The sequence below is a fragment of the Podarcis raffonei genome, chromosome 10, assembly GCF_027172205.1.
Source record: "Podarcis raffonei isolate rPodRaf1 chromosome 10, rPodRaf1.pri, whole genome shotgun sequence".
NCBI lineage: Eukaryota > Metazoa > Chordata > Lepidosauria > Squamata > Lacertidae > Podarcis > Podarcis raffonei.
In genome coordinates this window covers 68,869,330-68,891,434 of record NC_070611.1, presented here as the reverse complement: position 1 = coordinate 68,891,434, position 22,105 = coordinate 68,869,330, and the positions used below count along the sequence as shown (strand labels likewise).

The following is a 22,105-nucleotide window of genomic DNA, read 5'->3' as shown; positions in this document are numbered from 1 at the left end:
GCCTCTTGGTGTGAGACAGACCCTCCAAACGTCCCTATTTTCCAGGGACACACTTACAGAAGCAGTCCTGGTTTCTGATTTAATCCCGGAATGTCCTGCTTTTCCTTAGGATGTCCCTATTCTCATCAGGGGGACGCGGGTGGCGCTGTGGTCTAAACCACTGAGCCTCTTGAGCTTGCCAATCGGAAGGTCACCGGTTCGAATCCCCGCGACGGGCTGAGCTCCCATTGTTCGGTCCCCACTCCTGCCCACCTAGCAGTTTGAAAGCACGTCAAAGTGCAAGTAGATAAATAGGTACCACTCTGGCGGGAAGGTAAACGGCGTTTCCATGCGCTGCTTTGGTTTGCCAGAAGCGGCTTAGTCCTGCTGGCCACATGACCCAGAAGCTGTATGCTGGCTCCCTCGGCCAATAAAGTGAGATGAGCGCTGCAACCCCAGAGTCATCCGCGACTGGACCTAATGGTCAGGGGTCCCTTTACCCTTTATCTTATCAGAGAAATGTTGGAGGGTATGGAGTTATGCAAGCCCTGAGCCAAGGAGATAAGTAACTACACAGCCTTTAGAAGACATCTGAAGGCAGCCATGAATAGGAAGTTTTTTAATGTCTAATGTCTGATTATATTATATATATATGTTGGAAGCTGCCCAGAGTGGCTGGGGAAACCCAGAGGGGCAGGATAGAGTAATAATAATAATACTAGAATAGGACGTTACTATTTTAATTGGAGAAATGTTGGAGGGCATGCGATTTTATGATTCAGCTCACCGACATAATAATTGGAAAGGGGTGGGGAATCTGCAGTTTGACCCTCAAGCCTGGCCAAGAGAAACCCACTCCCTTGCAGAGAAAAAAAAGAGAGTGGGCGGGATCCAACGGACAGGCAGGCGCTCTGGCCAATCGCCGCTCGGGAAAACCCCCAGCCATTCAGGGAGCCGGTTTGGAGAGCTACGGACCAATCAGGGCGCCGTCTCCTTCCTCGGCGTTCGATCGTAGTAGCCGGGTCCCAGCTTGCGGGATCGCAGTCCGTGCAGCAGCAGCAGCAACAGCAGCTAAGGCGTCTGATGCGTCCGCGAACAAAGGCAGCTGTGCGCAATCGGGACTAGCAGCGTGCGCAGTCAGCCAAAGGCGGACGAGGAGCAAAGGAAGCCGTGCGCTCTGCGGTAATTGGTGGTGCAACGCCGGGCTCGCTCTGTAGCTGGAAGCGCAGGATCGGCTGGTTTGCGGGTCCCGGATCTTGACCCCCCATTGCCAAGCAGATCTCCGGGAAAAGAGGCGAGGGGATCCCGAGGAAACGGGGACAACAAAGGAGGGGAAAGGAGAAGGCAACGTGCGCTTGGCGTCGCCCCACCAGCTCGCCGCTTTCTGCTCCCCTCCTCCTCCACCCCCAGGAAAGGACTGATCCTGCCGGGGGTCGGATCTCCGGCAAAGTTCGCCCGACGAGGCATCCCGGCTGGCGGGTCCGCGCTCTTCCCATGCGCAGAGGGGAACCTGGAGCAGCGCTCGCCATGCGCTCGGCGCTGCTGCTGCTGTTGCTCGGCGTAATCTCCTCCTGCAGGGGTGAGTAAGGGCACTTTGCCAGCTTGGGATCCAAGGGGAAGCGGGGCGGCGGGGCAGGGGATCGCGAGGCTCCTGGCCCGCGAGCGTGCGGGGTTGTTGATTTCCAGGGAGGGGGGGAAGCACGTTGGCATTGCCTCCAAACGGGTGCAGTTCTTGGAGAGGAAGGAGCGTGGAACACTTGCTTGGCGTGCAGAAGGTCCCAGGTACAGTTCCCGGCGTCCCCCAGTAAGGCTGGGATAGATTTCTGCCTGAAATTCTGAAACCCTGGAGAGCTGCTGCCAGCCAGTGAAGACAGCACAGAGGTAGATGGTCTGACTCTGTATAAGGCATCTATCTACCCACCCACCCAGGCTGTGATAGTCACATAGGAAGCTGTTTTCCCATCAGTCAAAGAGTTGGTCTCTTTAGTTCAGTATTGTCAACACTGACTGGCAACGACTCTCCAGGATTTTGCCCACCCCAACTGGGAGACGACAGGATTCGAACTCGGGATCTTTTCCACACTGAGTGCGAGCTCCACCGCTGAATCACAGCCTTTCCCCCAGTGACTTGACCCGCAGGTGTCAAAGGGCTGGGAAGGCAAGGATGGGGTCACCTGTCCTTAGAGCTATATTTGTGAGGAACTCTCCCCCCGATACACAGAGATGGATAAATCTGCAAACACTTGTGGACCTGGGTGTACTCTATGCATTCGATCCAGTTCTGGGACCCACAGCAACACTCTTACCCAGCACAAAATTCTGGCGGTTGAAGTCAATGGGCCTCGTAGGAGCTAGCTGCTGCCACTGTTCCACTTTAGAATACCGAAAGTGTTTCTTGAGAAGGGTGTTTCTGAGCATGTGCAGTGAGTTTCCTCCTTGAATAACCACAGCTGACATCGAGGTTAGAGACCGGGATTCCAAGTAAGAGGAAAGAGCATGTTTGTTTTGCTTTAAAGGCATATCAATAATATTCGTTTTACAGTTCCTCAGCTTAATTCCTTTTGAGCAGAGATTGGGGTGTCTTCATTGTCTGCCTTGCACGTGCCAATAGGACATTTTTGAAACCAATGTGGGCAATAGGGGGGTATTGGTTCACTTAAATATGCTGATACTTTACAGCAGAGTTCACCATCCCCAGGTGAAACATAAAGGAGGGACAGTATAAGTCTCTTTTTATCCTGTATTTTATCTTGTATTTTTATCTTGTAAACCACCCTGAGATCTTTGGATGAAGGGTGGTATATAAATGTACTGAATAATAATAATAGCAGCTGGGTTTTAGACAAGTATGTCTTGGAGAATTAGTTTTGTAGAGATATATTTTGCCAAATCCATGTGCCAGATTGCATCCTGCCTCTGGCTGACCTATTACTTTGCAGCAGCCTCCTTTGGCGTTACAACACAGCATCCTCTGGCTAAGGAACTGGTCTGAGCTGCATGGATATAGGTACCACTGCGATATCCTCTTGCAGTCTGTTGTTATTGCTCTGCAAACACATGGTGCTGCTGCTGCTGTTATCTTGCATTTGGCACTCTGCAGCAGTGATACCTCTTAGGCTGGTAGATCCCTCCAGATTCTTTCACCCCTGCCTTTCTCACAACGTGCGTATAACTTGGTTAACTGCGTCTTTCCAATAGGGATGTGATTTCTGCAGCTCCCAGCCAGCATGCCCAATGGTCAGGGATGCTGGGAGAGTTGTAGTCCGCTACATCCGAAGGCCAAAAAATCCCCAGCCCTGCCCTAAAGTCTTCAGGCTTTGTGCATTAGAAGCGTGGTAAAGGTAAAGGGGGGACGCGGGTGGCGCTGTGGGTAAAACCTCAGCGCCTAGGGCTTGCCAATCGCATGGTCCGCGGTTTGATGGGTGCACAACCCTAGAGTCGGACACGACTGGCCCGTACGGGCAGGGGTACCTTTACCTAAAGGTAAAGGGACCCCTGACCATTAGGTCCAGTCATGACTGACTCTGGGGTTGCAGCGCTCATCTCGCTTTATTGGCCGAGGGAGCCGGCATACAGCTTCCAGGTCATGTGGCCAGCATGACTAAGCCGCTTCTGGCGAACCAGAGCAGTGCACGGAAACACCGTTTACCTTCCCACTGGAGTAGTACCTATTTATCTACTTGCACTTTGACGTGCTTTCGAACTGCTAGGTTGGCAGGATCAGGGACCGAGCAATGGGAGCTCACCCTGTCATGGGGATTCAAACCGTCGACCTTCTGACCGGCAAGCCCTAGACTCTGTGGTTTAACCCACAGCGCCACCCGTGTGGTAGAAATCAGTAAATAATAATGGGTATCTGGGATAAAGAGGGCCCCAGTGTTGCTGGGCAAAACACCTGCTAGTTACGTTGGACAAAATTTTATCTGCTTGGATTTATTGATGTCAGTTTGTCTACACAGTATTTGTGGGTTGCAGAGCTCTGTTGCTCTCTCTAGAACCTGTCTTTTGTGATGAAGCTTGACCATCTTGCTGCTACACACCACACTTCGTCTGTCTCTATTTTTAAAAGCCGCTTTCCAACATGCAGAGGCCAGCATGCTCAGCCTGGGGTTTGCTAGACTGCAAAGCATGCTGTGATTTGGGACAGTCTGCAAGCGCAGAGCAGGAATCAGGGACATCTGTTTCCCCCACCGTTACCTGACCGTTGGCCATGTTGACTAGGGTTGAGGGACATTGGAGACAAACGGCAATCTTTAGGGCCACAGGTTCCCCAGGCCTGGTGCAGGGTCCAGCCCCAGACATTGTGGTCACCAGCTACACACTCACTTCAGTCGTGGCCAAAACAGACTCTTTACTCACACCGAATCACACTCCCAGCTATGTTTGTTCAGCTTTTGAAAACCTTGTTTTCTTTTGCTTCCACCCGTAGCTCATTTCCACGACTCTTGACGCACCGTTTTGCATGCGTGATTTATCCCTGTCGTATAAGACGAGGCATTTGCGTGGGTGGTTCTGGTCACCGTTGCTCACGATTTGCTGACCTGAATGCCCATTGCTATTGTAAATCTCCTGGTAATTTTTATTTTTTTTCCTTTTTGTAAGAAGTTAATGCAACACTAGGACACGGGTGGCGCTGTGGGTTAAAGCCTCAGCCTCTAGGACTTGCCAATCGAAAGGTCAGCGGTTCGAATCCCCGCGGCGGGGTGCGCTCCCGTCGTTCGGTCCCAGCGCCTGCCAACCTAGCAGTTCGAAAGCACCTTCGGGTGCAAGTAGATAAATAGGGACCGCTTACCAGCGGGAAGGTAAACGGCGTTCCGTGTGCTGCGCTGGCTCGCCAGATGCAGCTTGTCACGCTGGCCACGTGACCCGGAAGTGTCTGCAGACAGCGCTGGCTCCCGGCCTCTAGAGTGAGATGAGCGCACAACCCCAGAGTCTGTCAAGACTGGCCCGTACGGGCAGGGGTACCTTTACCTTTACCTTTAATGCAACACTGACTATGCAGGAGCATGTCAGCAGTTTCTCAACCCAAAACAAATTGTTTATCCTGGGGAAGAAGGGTCATAGCTCAGTGACAGAGCTTCTGTTTTGCATTCCAAAGGTCCCTGGGTCAAATCCTGGCATCTCCTGGTGGAGCTCAGAATACCCAGTGCCTGAAACCCTGGAGAGCCCTTGCCTGTCGGTGTTGACCAGGCTTCCTCAAACTCGGCCCTCCAGATAGAGACTACAATCTCCATCATCCCTGACCACTTGTCCTACTAGCTAGGGATCATGGGAGTTGTAGGCTGAAAACACCTGGAGGGCTGAGTTTGAGGAAGCGTAGTGTAGACAATGGTAGGACCCAGTGGTCTGATTTGGCAACTTTCTATGCACTGTTGATTTCAGCTCTTGGGTTGGGTTGCAAGTTGAGTAGTTGAGTCACCTGCTTCAAATTCATTTCTGTATGGGGTTGCCCCAGAGCTACCCTTACCCTGCCTTCCACAAACAGGAATACCGTAAGATAAGGAAAGCAGTGGATCTCTGTCCACAAAGAGCACATTGCATCGTCAGGGTCCCTCCCTGAAGTGTGTGACCCTAAGTTACATCCCATATAAGGGGGAAATTGCTGTTCACTCCTATAGGGATTACGTAGAAGCACTGTATTGGAGGCAGTACAGGGGGTCAAAGTTTACCCAGCAGCAGCCATCATTCTTGCTTGGGATTCTGTAGGGAGAGCCCGTGTGGTGTAGTGGTTAAGAGTGGTGGACTCGTAATCTTGTGAACCGGGTTCGCTTCCCCGCTCCTCCACATGCGGCTGCTGGGTGACCTTGGGCCAGTCACACTTCTCTGAAGTCTCTCAGCCTCACTCATCTCACAGAGTGTTTGTTGTGGGGGAGGAAGGGAAAGGAGATTGCGAGCCACTTTGAGACTCTTTAGGGTAGTTGCCAGGGAACTGCCATCGGAACAGGGAAGGGAGGTAGAGGATACAGGGATCCTCTGAAAGTCTTGCGAAGCAGTTCCTCTTCCTGCGGTGGGGAAAGCCACGACTCCAGTGGGGAGGAGGGAAAGGGATAAGGGGATGCTGCTGGGAGCCCCAGCACCACTCCTGGTCAAGCCAGCAGGAGGGAAGCACGCCTCTTCCGTTGCCCACCTTGCGCAGAGGGGTAAAGCGCAAAGAAGGAAGAAAAAGGCTGGTGGTGACGAAGTTCTTATGTTGGGGACAAAACCGGAAAAAGCCACTCCCGGATTCTGCTAGCAATTGAGGCAGACATGAACTTTGGGGTTCTGCACTGTAAATAGTTTTGCACCAAATAAAACCTGTAAAAGTCAGGTCGGAGTCCTGCCTGGTTACTCGCGAGCAACCACCCTAGCCATCTGACAGCAGTGATAAAGCGGGATATCAAACCCAAACTCTTCTTCTCTGCACCAAAACCCCACAGAAATATGGTTTGATCTCCCACCACCCCAGATCTGTTGAATACACAAACTCCAGTTCATTTGCATGCACTAGCACAGCACCCGATATAACAAAGGGCATTTTGCTGATTACGAATAATAAGTGGGGGTGGAGGATGTGCAGAGTGGCCCTTTCTCCCCTCCCCCCACCATCTACAAAAATAATAAGATGAACAGATGCAATAGATGGCAGGATTCAAATGTTGCATAGAGGAAATTTTGGCTGATGCAGCTGTTCTCAGCTCTGCAGCGTTGAGACTTTGCTTCTTTGTTAAATGTATATCCCATCGTCTTGCCGAAGGAGCCCAGGGCAAACGTGGTCATCTGTTCCTGCTGAAACCTGCCCCTTCTGCAGAGCTGCTGGTAGCGCAGGTGACTGATTCCCCTTTTGCACCTGCTCTCCGTACATCCCCCTGAATTAGGAGCCGACTTCAGCCCTTGTTGTTTTTGGAGGAAATCCTGTTGCTGAGCAGTGTGAAGGAGAGGCTGCCTAATTGCTAGTTCCATTGTTATTGATTGGAGGGTGATGAGGTGGTGCTTTTGGTTGGAAATTCTTTGCCCAGGACAGCAAGCTAGACTCCCATCCCCCCCTCACCCCGCCCAGAGGAACTTCTATAATTTTGTTGTTGTTTAGTCGTTTAGTCGTGTCCGACTCTTTGTGACCCCCTGGACCAGAGCACGCCAGGCACCTCTGTCTTCCACTGCCTCCCGCAGTTTGGTCAAACTCATGCTGGTAGCTTCAAGAACACTGTCCCACCATCTCGTCCTCTGTCGTCCCCTTCTCCTTGTGCCCTCCATCTTTCCCAACATCAGGGTCTTTTCCAGGGAGTCTTCTCTTCTCATGAGGTGGCCAAAGTCTTGGAGCCTCAGCTTCAGGATCTGTCCTTCCAGTGAGCACTCAGTTAGGACTCCATAATCCTCCCCAGCCAATGGAATGGGATGATGGGAGCTGCAGTTCAACCACATCTGGAGGGCCACAGATGAACTGCACCAGTGCCAAGGCAGATGTGCCAGTTTCCCGCCCCATCTCTCTGCCTAGGGTAGGCAAAGTGGTGCCCTCCAGAAGTCATGAGTTGCCACTCTGCCCGGCTTCCAAAAAAAATCAAAATACTGTAATACATCAAACATTAAAAGCTTCCCTAAACAGGGCTGCCTTCAGATGTCTTCTAAAAGTCTGGTAGTTGTTGTTCTATTTGACATCTGGTGGGAGGGAGTTCCACAGGGCAGGTGCCACTACCGAGAAGGCCCTCTGCCTGGTTCCCTGTAACTTGGCTTCTCGCAGGGAGGGAACCGCCAGAAGGCCCTCGGCGCTGGACCTCCATGTCCGGGCAGAACGATGGGGATGGAGACGCTCCTTCAGGTATACTGGACCGAGGCCGTTTAGGGCTTTAAAGGTCAGCACCAACACTTTGAATTGTGCTCGGAAACGTACTGGGAGCCAATGTAGGTCTTTCAAGACCGGTGTTATTTGGTCTCGGCAGCCGCTCCCAGTCACCAGTCTGGCTGCTGCATTCTGGATTAGTTGTAGTACTGGCTGATGCTGAGAGGAGTTTTGAGACGAACATTTGCAAAGCCTCACATTAGCATCCTGATTATATTTTTCTTGTGTCTCTCAGTTCCCTACTTTCTGGTGTCCAAAGCTCTCCTGCCCACTTTAACAACTCTGCTTTCCCCCACATAACATGCCGCCAGTTCTTCACCCTCTCTGCCAGAGAAGTCTTCCTCAGCCCTTCCATCTGAGTTTCCTCAACCTGGAGATGCCAGGGTTTGAACCCTGGGTCATTTGCCTGCCCGGCATTTGCTGTTTCCAATGAGTACAACCCTCGTTCCATGTTCCGGGTATTCCTAACAATCTGTCAAAACAGGTGGTTATATTTTCAAGCACAACTGTTCCATATACTTTTACTGCAACAATATTCATGTTAGCATGTCAAATTGGAAACTTTTGAAATCGCTACCTCCATCAGAACACTGGAAAGGAGACTCCATTGTTCTAGAATTATTTCCTTCATATTAGAAACATAATTTCTAATATGTACAGAACCAAACATAATACAACTTTTCCACGATTTGAATTATTTGCACTGCCCAAATGCTATTGAACTGCCCGTTTTGAATCTGGCTCACTGTTTTTTAAAAAAATCAACCTGAAGACATGTTTAAAAAACATTCCATAGGAATATTAGGGTCTGCCGCCATTCGTTGCTCCACTCACCTACCCCCGTTCCCCCACACCTGGCCAACCCCTCCTTCCTTTGCGTTTCACCCACCCCTTCCTCCCAGCTTGCCCCCTTTAAAGGAGCATCTCTCTCCCCCCCCCCCCCGTTAAATAGCTCTCCTGGGCATTTGCCCCTCACATTACTTGCTTGCTCGTCTGCCTACCATTTTGTCATCACGCTGGAGTTTGTGCAGCCAGTGAACTGCAACGTGACGACAGCCTTACGTTTTTATGTATATAGGAAGATAGGGACCTCAGCTGCCTTAGCCAGACAAATGGTATTATTATTGCTCAATGGGAGTGGCTGCCTGGGATTTCACGTGGGGCATCTTTCCCAGCCTACCTGGAGAGGACGAGGATTGAACCTGGGAGTTTGTGCATGCCAAGCAGATGCTCCACCGCTGAGCTACGGCCCTGATTGTACATCATGAATGTACAATATTATACAGTCACTCCTGAATACCTGAAGGCGATGCCTGGGAACTGAACCACAACAAAGGGCCTTTTCATCCCTTTTTAACAAGCTTGGCTCCCGCCCCCTATGAAAATGTGAGGAAGGATCGCCTAGTGGCTTGCGGCAGGAGTTTTCGGTTGTTTTTCCTCCTTGAGCCTGCGTGACCTTGGAGGAGTCGTTTTGATTCTGCTACAATTTCTAGTTTTCCCTAGCCTTTGCCTGGAACCTGCCCTGCAGACTTGTAATTTTACAAAATACGATAATCGTTATTGTCATTGTCCCATACAGAACAACGAAATTGGAAAAAAATCTGCATCATGCATTCAAAAACCAACAAGCCTGCTATCCCAGGCTGGTTAACCCCCTAAAAACTCTGATACCCCATAATTAAATACAATATACTCCTACAGAGACTACCTTACACTGCGTTTAAAACCAAAATTGCATTTGGATAAAAACCTGTTTCTCAGGTGGCTAGTCCTAGTCTTTATAACCCTGTACCTTCTTCCAGAAGGCAGAAGCTGAAAGGTAAGGTAAAGGTAAAGGGATCCCTGACCATTAGGTCCAGTCGTGGACGACTCTGGGGTTGCAGCGCTCATCTCACTTTATTGGCTGAGGGAGCCGGCGTACAGCTTCCGGGTCATGTGGCCAGTATGACTAAGCTGCTTCTGGCAAACCAGAGCAGCACACAGAAACGCCGTTTACCTTCCCGCTGGAGCGGTACCTATTTATCTACTTGCACTTTGATGTGCTTTCGAACTGCTAGGTTGGCAGGAGCAGGGACCGAGCAACGGGAGCTCACCCCGTTGTGGGGATTCGAACTGCCGACCTTCTGATCAGCAAGTCCTAGGCTCTGTGGTTTAAAGTAAAGGTAAAGGTACCCCTGACCATTAGGTTCAGTTGTGGACGACTCTGGAGTTGCAGCGCTCATCTCACTCTATAGGCCGAGGGAGCCGGTGTTTGTCCGCAGACAGCTTCTGGGTCAGGTGGCCAGCATGACTAAGCCACTTCTGCACAATGAAACCAGAGCAGCACATGGAAATGCCATTTAACATCCCGCCAGAGCGGTACCTATTTATCTACTTGCACTTTGGCATGTTTTCGAACTGCTAGGTTGGTAGGAGCAGGGACCGAGCAATGGGAGCTCACCCTGTCATGGGGATTCGAACCGCCGACCTTCCGATCAGCAAGCCTAAGAGGCTCAGTGGTTTAGACCACAGCGCCACCCGCGCCACCCATCAAATGTTACTAGACTGTAATTTCCCTCAGTCTGGCTGGACCTGATGGAACTCGGCATTTGGTAACATCTGGAGAGCTATGAGTTCCTCAGGCTGATAAAGGATGACCCGCAACTAGTCCTACTTGGAGTAGGTCAGTTGATTCCCATAGGCCTACTCTGAGAATGGTTTCGTTAAATGCTGCCCAGAGTTGTGTCCTTATTTTGCTTGTCTCCATTCACAAGTTCCCTTCCAGATGTGTGATTACTGACCACCAACCTCCCATAAAATGATCCTCTTGCCTTTAAACATTTCTGCTGCTACCTGCTTGCACAGAGGAAAGGCAGGCTGAAAAAGAATCTCATGAAAGGCCGTATATATTCTTGCCACATCATTAAAAAGTAGCATTTATTAGTAGCATCAGTAACATGTGGAAGAATGAGGAGCCACTGCATGTTGCAGAATAAGACCTTTGAGGGTATTTTGAGAAGCCGACAGCTGCTTGCTAATGTTTCAAGAACCCTGTCATTTTGATTATTTATTAAATTAAAGTAAGTTGCTAGATCTCATGGTTGGGCACAGATTTCAAAGGCAGTTTATGGATCCTGTGGTTAGGCACAGATTTCAGGGTGATGCGACGTGGCATTGGTAGAGCAGTAACAACGAGGCAAGTCAGACAGGAAAGAATTGAGTTCTGGCTGCATTTAGTGATTTGTCACAGAAAAACTCCAGAAGTCAGGCAAGACTCCTCCACCTTCCCCTACTCTGTTCAGAGTTGCCACCTTCTTCTGTTCCCTGATTGGCTCATGATGAGAACAGTTGCATGTCAGGCAGAAATTCACCAGGTGGTGTTATCCATGCTGGGATAAGCTGCTCCTGTTGGATTGTATTTCTTCTTTTCTTTTGCATTGTGTAGTGTTCTTAAAGAGGGATGCGGGTGGCGCTGTGGGTTAAACCACAGAGCCTAGGACTTGCTGATCGGAAGGTCGGCGGTTTGAATCCCCGCAGCGGGGTGAGCTCTCGTTGCTCGGTCCCTGCTCCTGCCAACCTAGCAGTTCGAAAGCACGTCAGAGTGCAAGTAGATACCGCTCCGGCGGGAAGATAAATGGCGTTTCCATGCGCTGCTCTGGTTCGCCATAAGCGGCTTAGTCATGCTGGCCACATGCCCCGGAAGCTGTACGCTGGCTCCCTCGGCCAATAAAGCAAGATGAGCGCCGCAACCCCAGAGTCGGCCACGACTGGACCTAATGGTCAGGGGTCCCTTTACCTTTACCTTACTGTTCTTAAAGGCACAAGAAACCGTAGCAGGGAAGGCATGCAGACTGAGGGCAACGACTTTATTTTTCCCCTGGAGGGGCAGCACAAAAGGAAATCTCCACCCTTTCTCCTTCTCTGTGCTTGCTTGTTTTCACAAAGCTTGGGCCATCTGTTGACGCATGCTGAATGCACTGTCGAGAAGCTGTAAGTGGAAGTGATCCCGCCAGACAGAAAGATTAATCCAGATTGCATTGTGTGCGTAGTAACTATTAGAGCTGTCTTCAGCCTCAAAGGAGCCCACAGCCCTTTTGCCCTAGAGAAAGTGAGACTTGCACCTCTCAGCATCTTTCGCTCACCTCCAAATCACTGGTGGCTTTCCTTTCTTCTGCCCCTGGTCATGGGCAAATCTCCCTTCAGCCCCCCCAGATTCAATATGCAAAGATTAAAAGGGATGAGTAATTGTATTTCTGTGCCTCTTTCATTCAAAAGAATCCCAAAGCGGCTTGCAAACAATACAGAACAATAGGACATAATAAAACACCACATAGATACAGCACAAATCATATAAAACGATTAACAAATTATCAATAAAGCAGTTACAAATCATCAATAAAAATTGCGATCTATAAAACAGTATTAACAAAGCAGGAAATAAATAATGAGCTAAATCTCCAGCCCAAGTCATATTGCATCATTAACAAATCAATACGGCATTGATAATCTATAAAACAACATTAACAGAATAGCAACTGGGGGGGGGGGAATAAGCTAAGCATTAAGTTTATGGGGGCAGATGGGGCTTGTCAACCTGCGAAGGTAGCCCATCTAGGAAAAGGAAAACCCTGGTCCTAAACCACCGCTGGCTTGGGGGATATCTTCTGGAGAAGAAAAGGCTCAGGAGTAAACCCTACAAAAATCCACAGAGAAGGCCCTAAGATGTTTGGATGGCGCCTCCTTCCAGCAAGTCTGGCGGCCAAGCCACTGCCAACCATCTTGTTCTGCTTTCCTTTGGACCACATCAGCGAGGTGGAGATGAGGAGCTTGTCTCTTTTTTTCCAATTTTTTCTAATTGATTTTCCAAAATTTTTAAACAAACAAACAAACATCTTAACTGTACTTAATCCAATCTTAGTAATATTGTTAAATGACCTCCTCGAATCCCCCTGGCTGAATTTCAGTGCATATCATTGTAACAGTTTTCCAAAACCAATTTTCTCATAAAATTAACTTAATCACTTAACATCTTTTTTCCTTTTCATTTTAACTTTAAACATCTTATTCTCTAACATCACATATTTAAATCCTAGGCCTATCTGGCATTTGCAAGTTTTTCCAATTAAGTTATCTTAGCATATATAACTAAATAGTCTTTGAATTTCATCCATTCCTCCTGGTACTTCTCCTCCTTCTGGTTGCGGAAACTTCCAGTCAGGTCGGCTAGCTCCGAAAAGTCCACCAGGAGATGAGGATCTTGTCGTCTGGGCAGCCCAGGACTTCCAGACACACTGCCCAGGCTTGCGCCCCAGGGAGGTCACTTGGGTGCTGCTAACACAGCAGTTTGACTTCACCCCCAAAGGCACACTCCATGGTCTCTTGAGACAGACGGATGCCAACAAGTTTAAGTTCTTACACACACTCTCCATGCCCCCATGACTCATAATCTTTTGTTCTATTCAGTTCATTAAAATACAGATACAGTGGTACCTCGGGTTAAGTACTTAATTCATTCCGGAGGTCCATTCTTAACCTGAAACTGTTCTTAACCTGAAGCACCACTTTAGCTAATGGGGCCTCCCGCTGCTGCCGTGCCACCGGAGCACGATTTCTGTTCTCATCCTGAAGCAAATTTCTTAACCTGAAGCACTATTTCTGGGTTAGCGGAGTCTGTAACCTGAAGCGTCTGTAACCTGAAGCGTCTGTAACCTGAAGCGGAGTCTGTAACCTGAAGCGTCTGTAACCTGAAGCAAACCTGAAGCATTTGACTTTCAAACTTAATCCATTCCAGACTTTTCTTTTTATTTTATTTTTCAAAAAAAATATTGATTTTATAACACAAATAAACAACACATACAGAAAAACAAACAATACAAACAAATTCTTGTCTTATCCTTATTTTTTCTAAACATTGCTAGCTGGGTTTCCCCAGGTCCCCCCATCTGATTTTCATTTTACTTCATCTTTAGCAGTTTACATATGTCATAATTTCTTACCATTTTTTTATCACGCTTACTTTAACCGTAAAAATCTTCACATTTAATCACTTTCAAATAATACTGTTTTAAAATACACTATCTTCTACTTCTAACCCTACAGCCTATATCCACTTCCAAAGCTATTCTAAGATTTAAATAGTAACATATTTTTTTCAAATATTCCTTAAACTTCTTCCAATCTTCTTCCACCATCTCTTTTCTCTGGTCTCGGAGTCTCCCAGTCAGTTCGGCAAGTTCCATATACTCCATCATCTTCATCGTTCCAGACTTTTAAAAACAACCCTTCAAGCAGCAATTTAACACGAATTTTACTAATGAGACCATTGCTGAAAGCAATAAACAATGTACTGCAGTCACACAATCAGTCAATCAGTAGCTGAACTGGGTTCCACACAGTCACAAAAAAAGAGGCACAACCATGCAAAATAGCAAAGACAGACAGACCTCGGCGTAACACTCAAAATGGAAGTGTGGCACTCAAATCGGAAGCGTAACTCTCAAAACAGAGCACATTCGGCTTCCAGAAAAAGTTCACTTACTTCCGGGCTTGCAGTGTTTGGGTTCCAAGTTGTTTGAGTAGCAAGGCGTTTGAGAAACAAGGTACCACTGTGATGCACATTGTTAAGCCAGCTCAGCCAGGTGCTATGTTCGATGGGGTCCTTGGGTAGTGGGCCATGGTGGAGACAGTGATGATGAGAAACCAGCCCATGCCACTCTAGATAATCAGTAATACTACTACTACTACTACTACTACTAATAATAATAATAATAATTTATTATTTATACCCCGCCCATCTGGCTGCGCTTCCCCAGCCACTCTGGGCGGCTTCCAAAAAAATATTAAAATACTGTGATACATCAAACATTAAAAGCTTCCCTAAACAGGGCTGCCTTCAGATGTCTTCTAAATGTCACATAGTTGTTTATTTCCTTGACATCTTTTTTATTATTATTATTATTATTTTTTATAAATTTTTTATTGATTTTCCAACATAAATTAAGACACATTACAACTTACAATACATAGACAAACAAACATATAAACAAGTATAATTTCATAACCTCTTTTTCTTAAACCCAATTTCAACGACTTCCCCATGCCTCCCTTTTCTGCATCCCTGTTTTAAACTTTTTCAGCAACCCCTAATCTCAATTACTTGTAATTCACTTTCTTTAATCCTTTTTCTCTTACTCAATCATTTACCACTGCAAATCTGTTTTACCTTACCCATGACATTTTAGCATTCATTAATTTTACAACAGTTCTTAAGCTAAAGTTTAAATTTCTTCCAGTCTTCTTCCACCGTCTCTTTTCCTTGGTCACGGATTCTGCCCGTCATCTCAGCCAGTCCCATATAGTCAATCACCTTCGTCTGCCACTCTTCCAGCGTGGGTAGTTCTTGTGTCTTCCAATACTTTGCTAAAAGAACTCTTGCTGCTGTTGTAGCATATTTCCTTGACATCTGATGGGAGAGCGTTCCACAGGGCAGGTGCCACTACCGAGAAGGCCCTCTGCCTGGTTCCCTGTAACTTGACTTCTCGCAGTGAGGGAACTGCCAGAAGGCCCTCAGAGCTGGACGATGGGGGTGGAGACGCTCCTTCAGATATACTGGACCGAGGCCATTTAGGGCTTTAAAGGTCCATCAGGACCTTTAATCAGGAGGTCCATTCCCACTCAAGGAAGTCCAAGACGAGCCTGGTGCATGCTAGGGCTTGGCTTGCCTGTGTGTCTTCCCCAGCCATCATTTTAAGCCACACAGGTGCTCACTCAAAGGCATTAATAGTCTTTTTTTAATTTGAAAGGTTGTCTGAATCGATAAACCGTGGTTTGCAGTTGACTGTTCACTTGAAAACCATGGCTTGAGGTGGGTTTGCAGACACTTCTCTGTGCGATGTCATGGAGAAGTCATAAGTCAGGGGGCTACTGCTTGGCGGAATGAGAGCAAAGCAGAGTGATGAGTATTTAGAAAGACGAGGGCTGAGATGAATTAAAAGGAAAGCAGCCAGGTCAGCTCTTCTCATCCACAGTGCTCCTGTTGTACCGTATTTTTCGCTCTATAGGACGCACTTTTTCCCTCCCAAAAAGCAAGGGAAAATTTGTGTGCATTCTATGGAGCAAATGCAGGGGGGAGGCAGGCAGGAAAAGCCCCCAAGAGCTGCACACAAGCTCCATGCGCTCTTGCGGGCTTTTCCCCAGGAGGGAAAAGGGACTGACTGGCCGCATCAGTTCCTTCTCCCACCTCGTAGAAAAGCCCACAGGAGCCACACACCCTTTAAAGAGTGCACGGCTTCTGCGGGCTTTTGCGAGAGGTGAGGGAATCCCCCCACCTCCCAGAGAAGCCAGGTGAAGCCCTTTTAAAGAGCGTGCGGTTTCTGCCGGTTTTGCGGGAGGTGGGGGAATTTCCCCACCTCCTAGAAAAGCCAGCCCCTTTAAAGAGCGCACGGCTCCTGTGGGCGTTTGCGGGAGATGGGGGAATTCCCCCACCTCCCGCAAAAGCAGGAAGAAGGTCTGGGAGAAGCGCACAGGCTGCCTGCAGCCTGTCCGCTGCTCCCAGAGCTGGGGGAGGGGAATCATATTTTTTTCCTTGATTTCCCCCTCTGAACACTAGGTGCGTCCTATGGTCAGGTACGTCCTATGGAGCGAAAAATACGGTACATTTGGAAACTCATACTGTAATTTGGGTTCTAAAGTATGGTTGTTGCAAAACCGTACCTCCATGGTTTGGTCTGGTGTCTGAACTGAGCATGAGGATGGTTCAGATGGTTTGCCAAACCATGGTTTGTCCAGATATCTGAACTGATAGCATCTGTGTTTGGCAGGAAGTCTTTTCTAAGTCCGGCTGCCTGGGATCCTTTTCAGCTGGGGAAATGAGTGACAGAGGGCCAAAGTACAGGAGAAGTTAAATGCCTCTTTGCACTTAACGTAGAAGTGTTTCATTGTAAAATACAAATTACATCCGCTCTGGTGAGGCTGATGATTAACCGTATCAGAACAGGCACAGAGCAGAAAACATTCCTGCAGAAAAACCCCTTTCTCAAGTGGACGTGTTCGGTATGGTATCTGAATTAAGCATGAACATGGTTCAAATGTAGCACCAAACCACGGTTTGCCATGATTTCTGAGCTGACAGCATCGGATAAACTATGGTTTGCAAGTGGCCACCAACCCAGGCTTGATGCTGATTTGCAGATCACGGTTTGGCAAATGAGGGCTAAATTGCAGGTTAAATGCCTCCTTGCACTTAACATAGGGTGTTTGTTTGTTCGTTTGTTGTAAAATACAAATTGCATCAGCTTTCTAAAGCAGGTGTTTGTTTGGAGGAGAAATCTCCTAATGGCACCAGTGTGGGAATTCCCACTCAATACAAATAGCACCTGGAGGGAGGGATTTTCCTCAAGGTGACAGCTGTGAAGGAATGTCTAAATTTCTCCCTTCACACCTGCTCTGACCCTGTTAATTATCAGCCTCCCTACAGCTGACTAATTATTAAAACCCACATGCTAAATGCGCATTTAACATTGCATTATGTTTGGTCCAAAGCCAGGACGTGGGTGGCTCTGCCTACTTTCCCACCGCGAGGGAATGCAGCCCCAGACCTGGAAAAGCTTCCCTCCTCTGACCTAGACCTTCCTGTCCCCAGGCCCGTGTGTGATTTCTTATCCTCCCTTTAACTTTCTGTAGCGTTCAGCTCTTCCTGCCCCTAGGCTTCCCAAGAGGTGTTCTGCCCCATCAAACTGACCTTTTATCATTCCTGAAAGAGCTACACCCTGCGTTGGCTATCCGTCGCTTGCTGTTTCTCAGCCTCAGCAATTGGAATGTTTGTGAGCATTCTTCTACATCGCGGTTGCACAGCAAGACCTTGCAAAGGCATGCCAGGCTTTTTCTGCAAATTCGACAATTGTAGGGAAGATGAGAGCAAACCTTCTGCTTCCTTTGGAAAGGGTTTAACATCGCTTCCCTTCCCATCTCCTCACCACTGCATTCGGCATCTCGCTTAAGTTTGCGAGCCGTATCACAGTTATGCCTACAAGATGACATTTAGCTGGGCCATTTTAAGGCTTAATTTATGAACTGTTCTTTTTTTTAATTTGCATTTTATATATTTGTTAACATTCTTATACTACATCGGTAAACGTTGTCCTATTACATTACAGAACTAACTATAATATAATTTCCAACATGTATACGAAAATTATATACAAATTTTATATACCTAGAAAGAAAATGAAACAAAAAAAAGAACAAAGAGAAAAACAAAGAGAAAAACAATTCCCCCCCAAAAAAATCATATACATACCAACACACTAGACTTCCTGTCTTTCCCATTGTATATTCCTTTTTTTACAAATGAATTTACTCTTATTATTGTATATTTCTTCAGTAAAAGGTAAAGGGACCCCTGACCATTAGGTCCAGTCGTGACCGACTCCGGGGTTGCAGCGCTCATCTTGCTTTATTGGCCGAGGGAGCCAGCGTACAGCTTCCGGGTCATGTGGCCAGCATGACTAAGCCACTTCTGGCGAACCAGAGCAGCGCACGGAAACGTCGTTTACCTTCTCGCCAGAGTGGTACCTATTTATCTACTTGCACTTTGATGTGCTTTTGAACTACTAGGTTGGCAGGAGCAGGGACCAAGGAACGGGAGCTCATCCCGTTGTGGGGATTCGAACCGCCGGCCTTCTGATCGGCAAGTCCTGGGCTCTGTGGTTTAACCCACAGCGCCGCCCACATCAGCTGAGCCATAGTAAGGCTTAAATTATGAATTGTTCTTAATGGCCGCTTCTAATGCAGAAGCATCATGTAGTACCTTGAAAACCTTAGTGATAATTTTACAGTTAGGACTGTAGGAAGAGCCTTGAGCCACAGACCACTGGTCCATCGAGTTCACTGTTGTCTACACTGACTGGCAGCAGCTGCCCTCAGTCAGGATTTCAGACTGCATTCTCTACCAGCCCTCCCTGGAGATGCTGGGGACTGAACCTGTGACCTTCTGCATGCAGAGCAGGTCTCCTACCACTTCTCATAGGAGCAGTGTTCGAAATTAGCCAGGCACACTTTTACACCTGTCTATCGGCCAATAGTGACCAAGTAATAATAATAATATTTATACCCTGCCTATCTGGCTGGGTTTCCCCAGCCACTCTGGGCAGCTTACAGCCCATATACAAAATAGTACAACCTGACATCTCCACCTTCTGGGGATCCTTAGATCTTGACTGCTTTCACACACTATTACCCCATCCTGGAGAATTCTATCTGTTATATTTTATCTGCACAATCAGAATGAATTTCAAGAACCAAAACGCTTTTCATGTACAGTCTGAGCAGGAGCAGTGAACAACGTTATAGCTAACTGTTGTCGTTTGTCTTCACTTACCCTGTCCTGCTGTCCTGCTAACAGTTGTGGAGAATATTCCTACATTATGAGTGGTCTGTGTTGCGATTGAGAAAAGGTGGTTGGAATAGGCCACTTTTATATATACCGTATTTTTCGCTCCATAAGACGCACTTTTTTCCTCCTAAAAAGTAAGGGGAAATGTCTGTGCGTCTTACGGAGCGAATGCGTGGTCCCTGGAGCCAAATTGCAGGTCCCTTCTTTTTTAAAAAAGAAAGGGAAGGGGGTGTTGAAACGAAGCCGCTGAGCAGCTGATCAGCAAGCGATCGGGAGGGAGATAAGGGACTCTAGCGATAAAGGAGGCTGCCTGGGAGGGGGAAGGGAAAACCCATGGATCCTCAGGATTTTTGCATTGGGTCACCCCAAATTCACCATCAGATCCCATATTATGTCTGTGGCAACAGCATGAACCCCAGAAATCATACGTCCACTGTATTGTTCAGAATATTTTTTTTTCTTGTTTTCCTCCTCTAAAAACTAGGTGCGCCTTATGGTCAGGTGCATCTTATGGAGCGAAAAATGGTGTGTGTGTGTGTGTGTGTGTGTGTGTGTGTGTGTGTGTGGACAATCCCTGGATCAAGTGGCTTTTCTCCTTTTAAGTTCTCCAAAGTTCATCCCCTAGCTCAAAGTTGCCATCTGAACTAGCCAGATGCCACAGTCAGTCCATCATTTGAGAAAGGAGACTTTACAGCTGTCTTGCCCCAAAATGGCAGCTAGCCATTCCGTCTTCACGACTGGAACCTTGGTTTAAGGAGCCATTTGGCATCTAGCTTACCGTATTTTTCGCTCTATGAGACACACTTTTTCCCTCCTAAAAAGTAAGGGGAAATGTGTGTGCGTCTTATGGAGCGAATGCAAGCTGCGCAGCTATCCCAGAAGCCAGAACAGCAAGAGGGATCGCTGCGCAGCGATCCCTCTTGCTGTTCTGGCTTCTGGGATTCAGAATAATTTTTTCTTGTTTTCCTCCTCCAAAAACTAGGTGCGTCTTATAGAGCGAAAAATACGGTATATAGCTGAGCTTCTGCCACTTCCCATTGGAAATAGTTCAAACAGTTGCTACCATTTTATGGCTATTTGGTCTCCTATAGCTTTGTCTTTTCCTTCTTCAGATCCTGCAGAACTTTTCTGGAGTTTACCCCCTTTGTTTGGAGCAACTGTGCCACCCAGGCTAGCCTTTTGGGGGGGGGCTGACCCCCACCCTCGACTGCTAGGTTGGCAGGACCAGGGACCGAGCAACGGGAGCTCACCCCGTCGCGGGGATTCGAACCGCCGACCTTCTGATCGGCAAGTCCTAGGCTCTGTGGTTTAACCCACAGCGCCACCCGCGTCCCTTTTGGTAAAGTAGGGTTGCCATATTTCAAATGGTGGAACTTTTCCAGACAGAAAAGCTGTTGAGCTTTTTTTGGGCAAAATAATAATAATAATAATAATAATAATAATAATACCACCAAGGCAGAACTTTGGTCTATCCAGGATTTCAGACTGGATTCACCCCCCAGCCTTACTTGGAGATTGAATTTGGCGTCTTCTGCATGTCAAACAGATGTTCTGATGCTGAGCTGCAGCCTCTCTAGATCTCCATCTGTGTAAGAATTTTCACCTGCTTAGTTTTCGTGTGTTCAGTTGCTGGGATTGAAAAAGCAGAAGGGCGAGTCCAAAAAGCAGGGAACCCATGCCTGGTAGTCCTGTTGTAACAACTCCGCTTGCTCCTCAGGAGTGATGGGCTGTGACAGGCTCTCTCCTGCCTCCTTTGGGATCCCACAGATTTCTCAGCTGTCACCTGCTGGGTGACACATTCATCCTTTCCCTTCCAACGTCTCAGGATGCAACTGCCTAGGGATTGACAAGAACAGTCTTATTTCTGGGCCACGTCTGTGGTCCGTGCGTTGGTCTGCCCCATTTTCTGCAAAAGATGTGAAATAAATACACTGCACAGGAATCATTTCCCACAGGAGGTGGTGATGGCCACAAACCTAGAATGATAGAATTGTAGAGTTGGAAAGGGACCCCAGGGGTCCCTTGCAATGCAGGAATCTCGGATAAAACCTCCCTGGCAGATGGCCGTCCAACCTCTGCTTAAAAACCTCCAAGGAAGGAGAGTCCACAACCTTCGTTCCACTGTCAAACAGCTCTTACTGTCATGAAGTTCTTCCTGATGTTGAGTGAGAATCTCCTTTCTTGTTACGTGAAGCCATTGGTTCGAATCCTACCCTCTGAAGCAGGAGAAAATAAGCTTGCTCCATAATCCATTGGGCAGCCCTTGAGATAATTGAAGATGGCTATCGTATCTCCCCTCAGTCTCCTCTTTCCCAGGCTAAACATACCCAGCTCCTTCAACTGTTCCTCATAGGGTTTGGTTTAAACTTGTTGTTGTTTAGTCGTTTAGTCGTGTCCGACTCTTCGTGACCCCATGGACCAGAGCACGCCAGGGACTCCTGTCTTCCACTGCCTCCCGCAGTTTGGTCAAACTCATGCTGGTAGCTTTGAGAACACTGTCCAACCATCTCGTCCTCCATCGTCCCCTTCTCCTTGTGCCCTCCATCTTTCCAAACATCAGGGTCTTTTCCAGGGAGTCATCTCTTCTCATGAGGTGGCCAAAGTCTTGGAGCCTCAGCTTCAGGATCTGTCCTTCCCATGAGCACTCAGGGCTGATTTCCTTAAGAATGGATAGGTTTGATCTTCTTGCAGGGACTCTCAAGAGTCTCCTCCAGCACCATATTTCAAAAGCATCCATTCTTCGGCGATCAGCCTTCTTTATGGTCCAGCTCTCACTTCCATACATCACTAATGGGAAAACCATAGCTTTAACTATACAGACCTTTGTTGGCAAGGTGATGTCTCTGCTTTTTAAGATGCTGTCTAGGTTTAAACCTACATGGCTTTAAAAGAGGATCAGATTAATGCATGGAGGAGATTGATAGCTGCCAGCCAGGATGGCT

The 22,105-nt window shown here is 47.8% G+C and overlaps 1 protein-coding gene across 1 annotated transcript in view; it reads left to right on the top strand.

The window, feature by feature from the left end:
* Positions 1-994: 994 nt before the first annotated feature.
* PODXL (podocalyxin like) overlaps positions 995-22,105 on the top strand; it is a 73,151-nt gene continuing 52,040 nt past the window's right edge. The window contains exon 1 of the mRNA XM_053407187.1: positions 995-1,558. Within this exon, the coding sequence (XP_053263162.1) occupies positions 1,474-1,558 (85 nt within the window). The 5' untranslated portion in view covers positions 995-1,473. The remainder of the gene's footprint in view (positions 1,559-22,105) is intronic.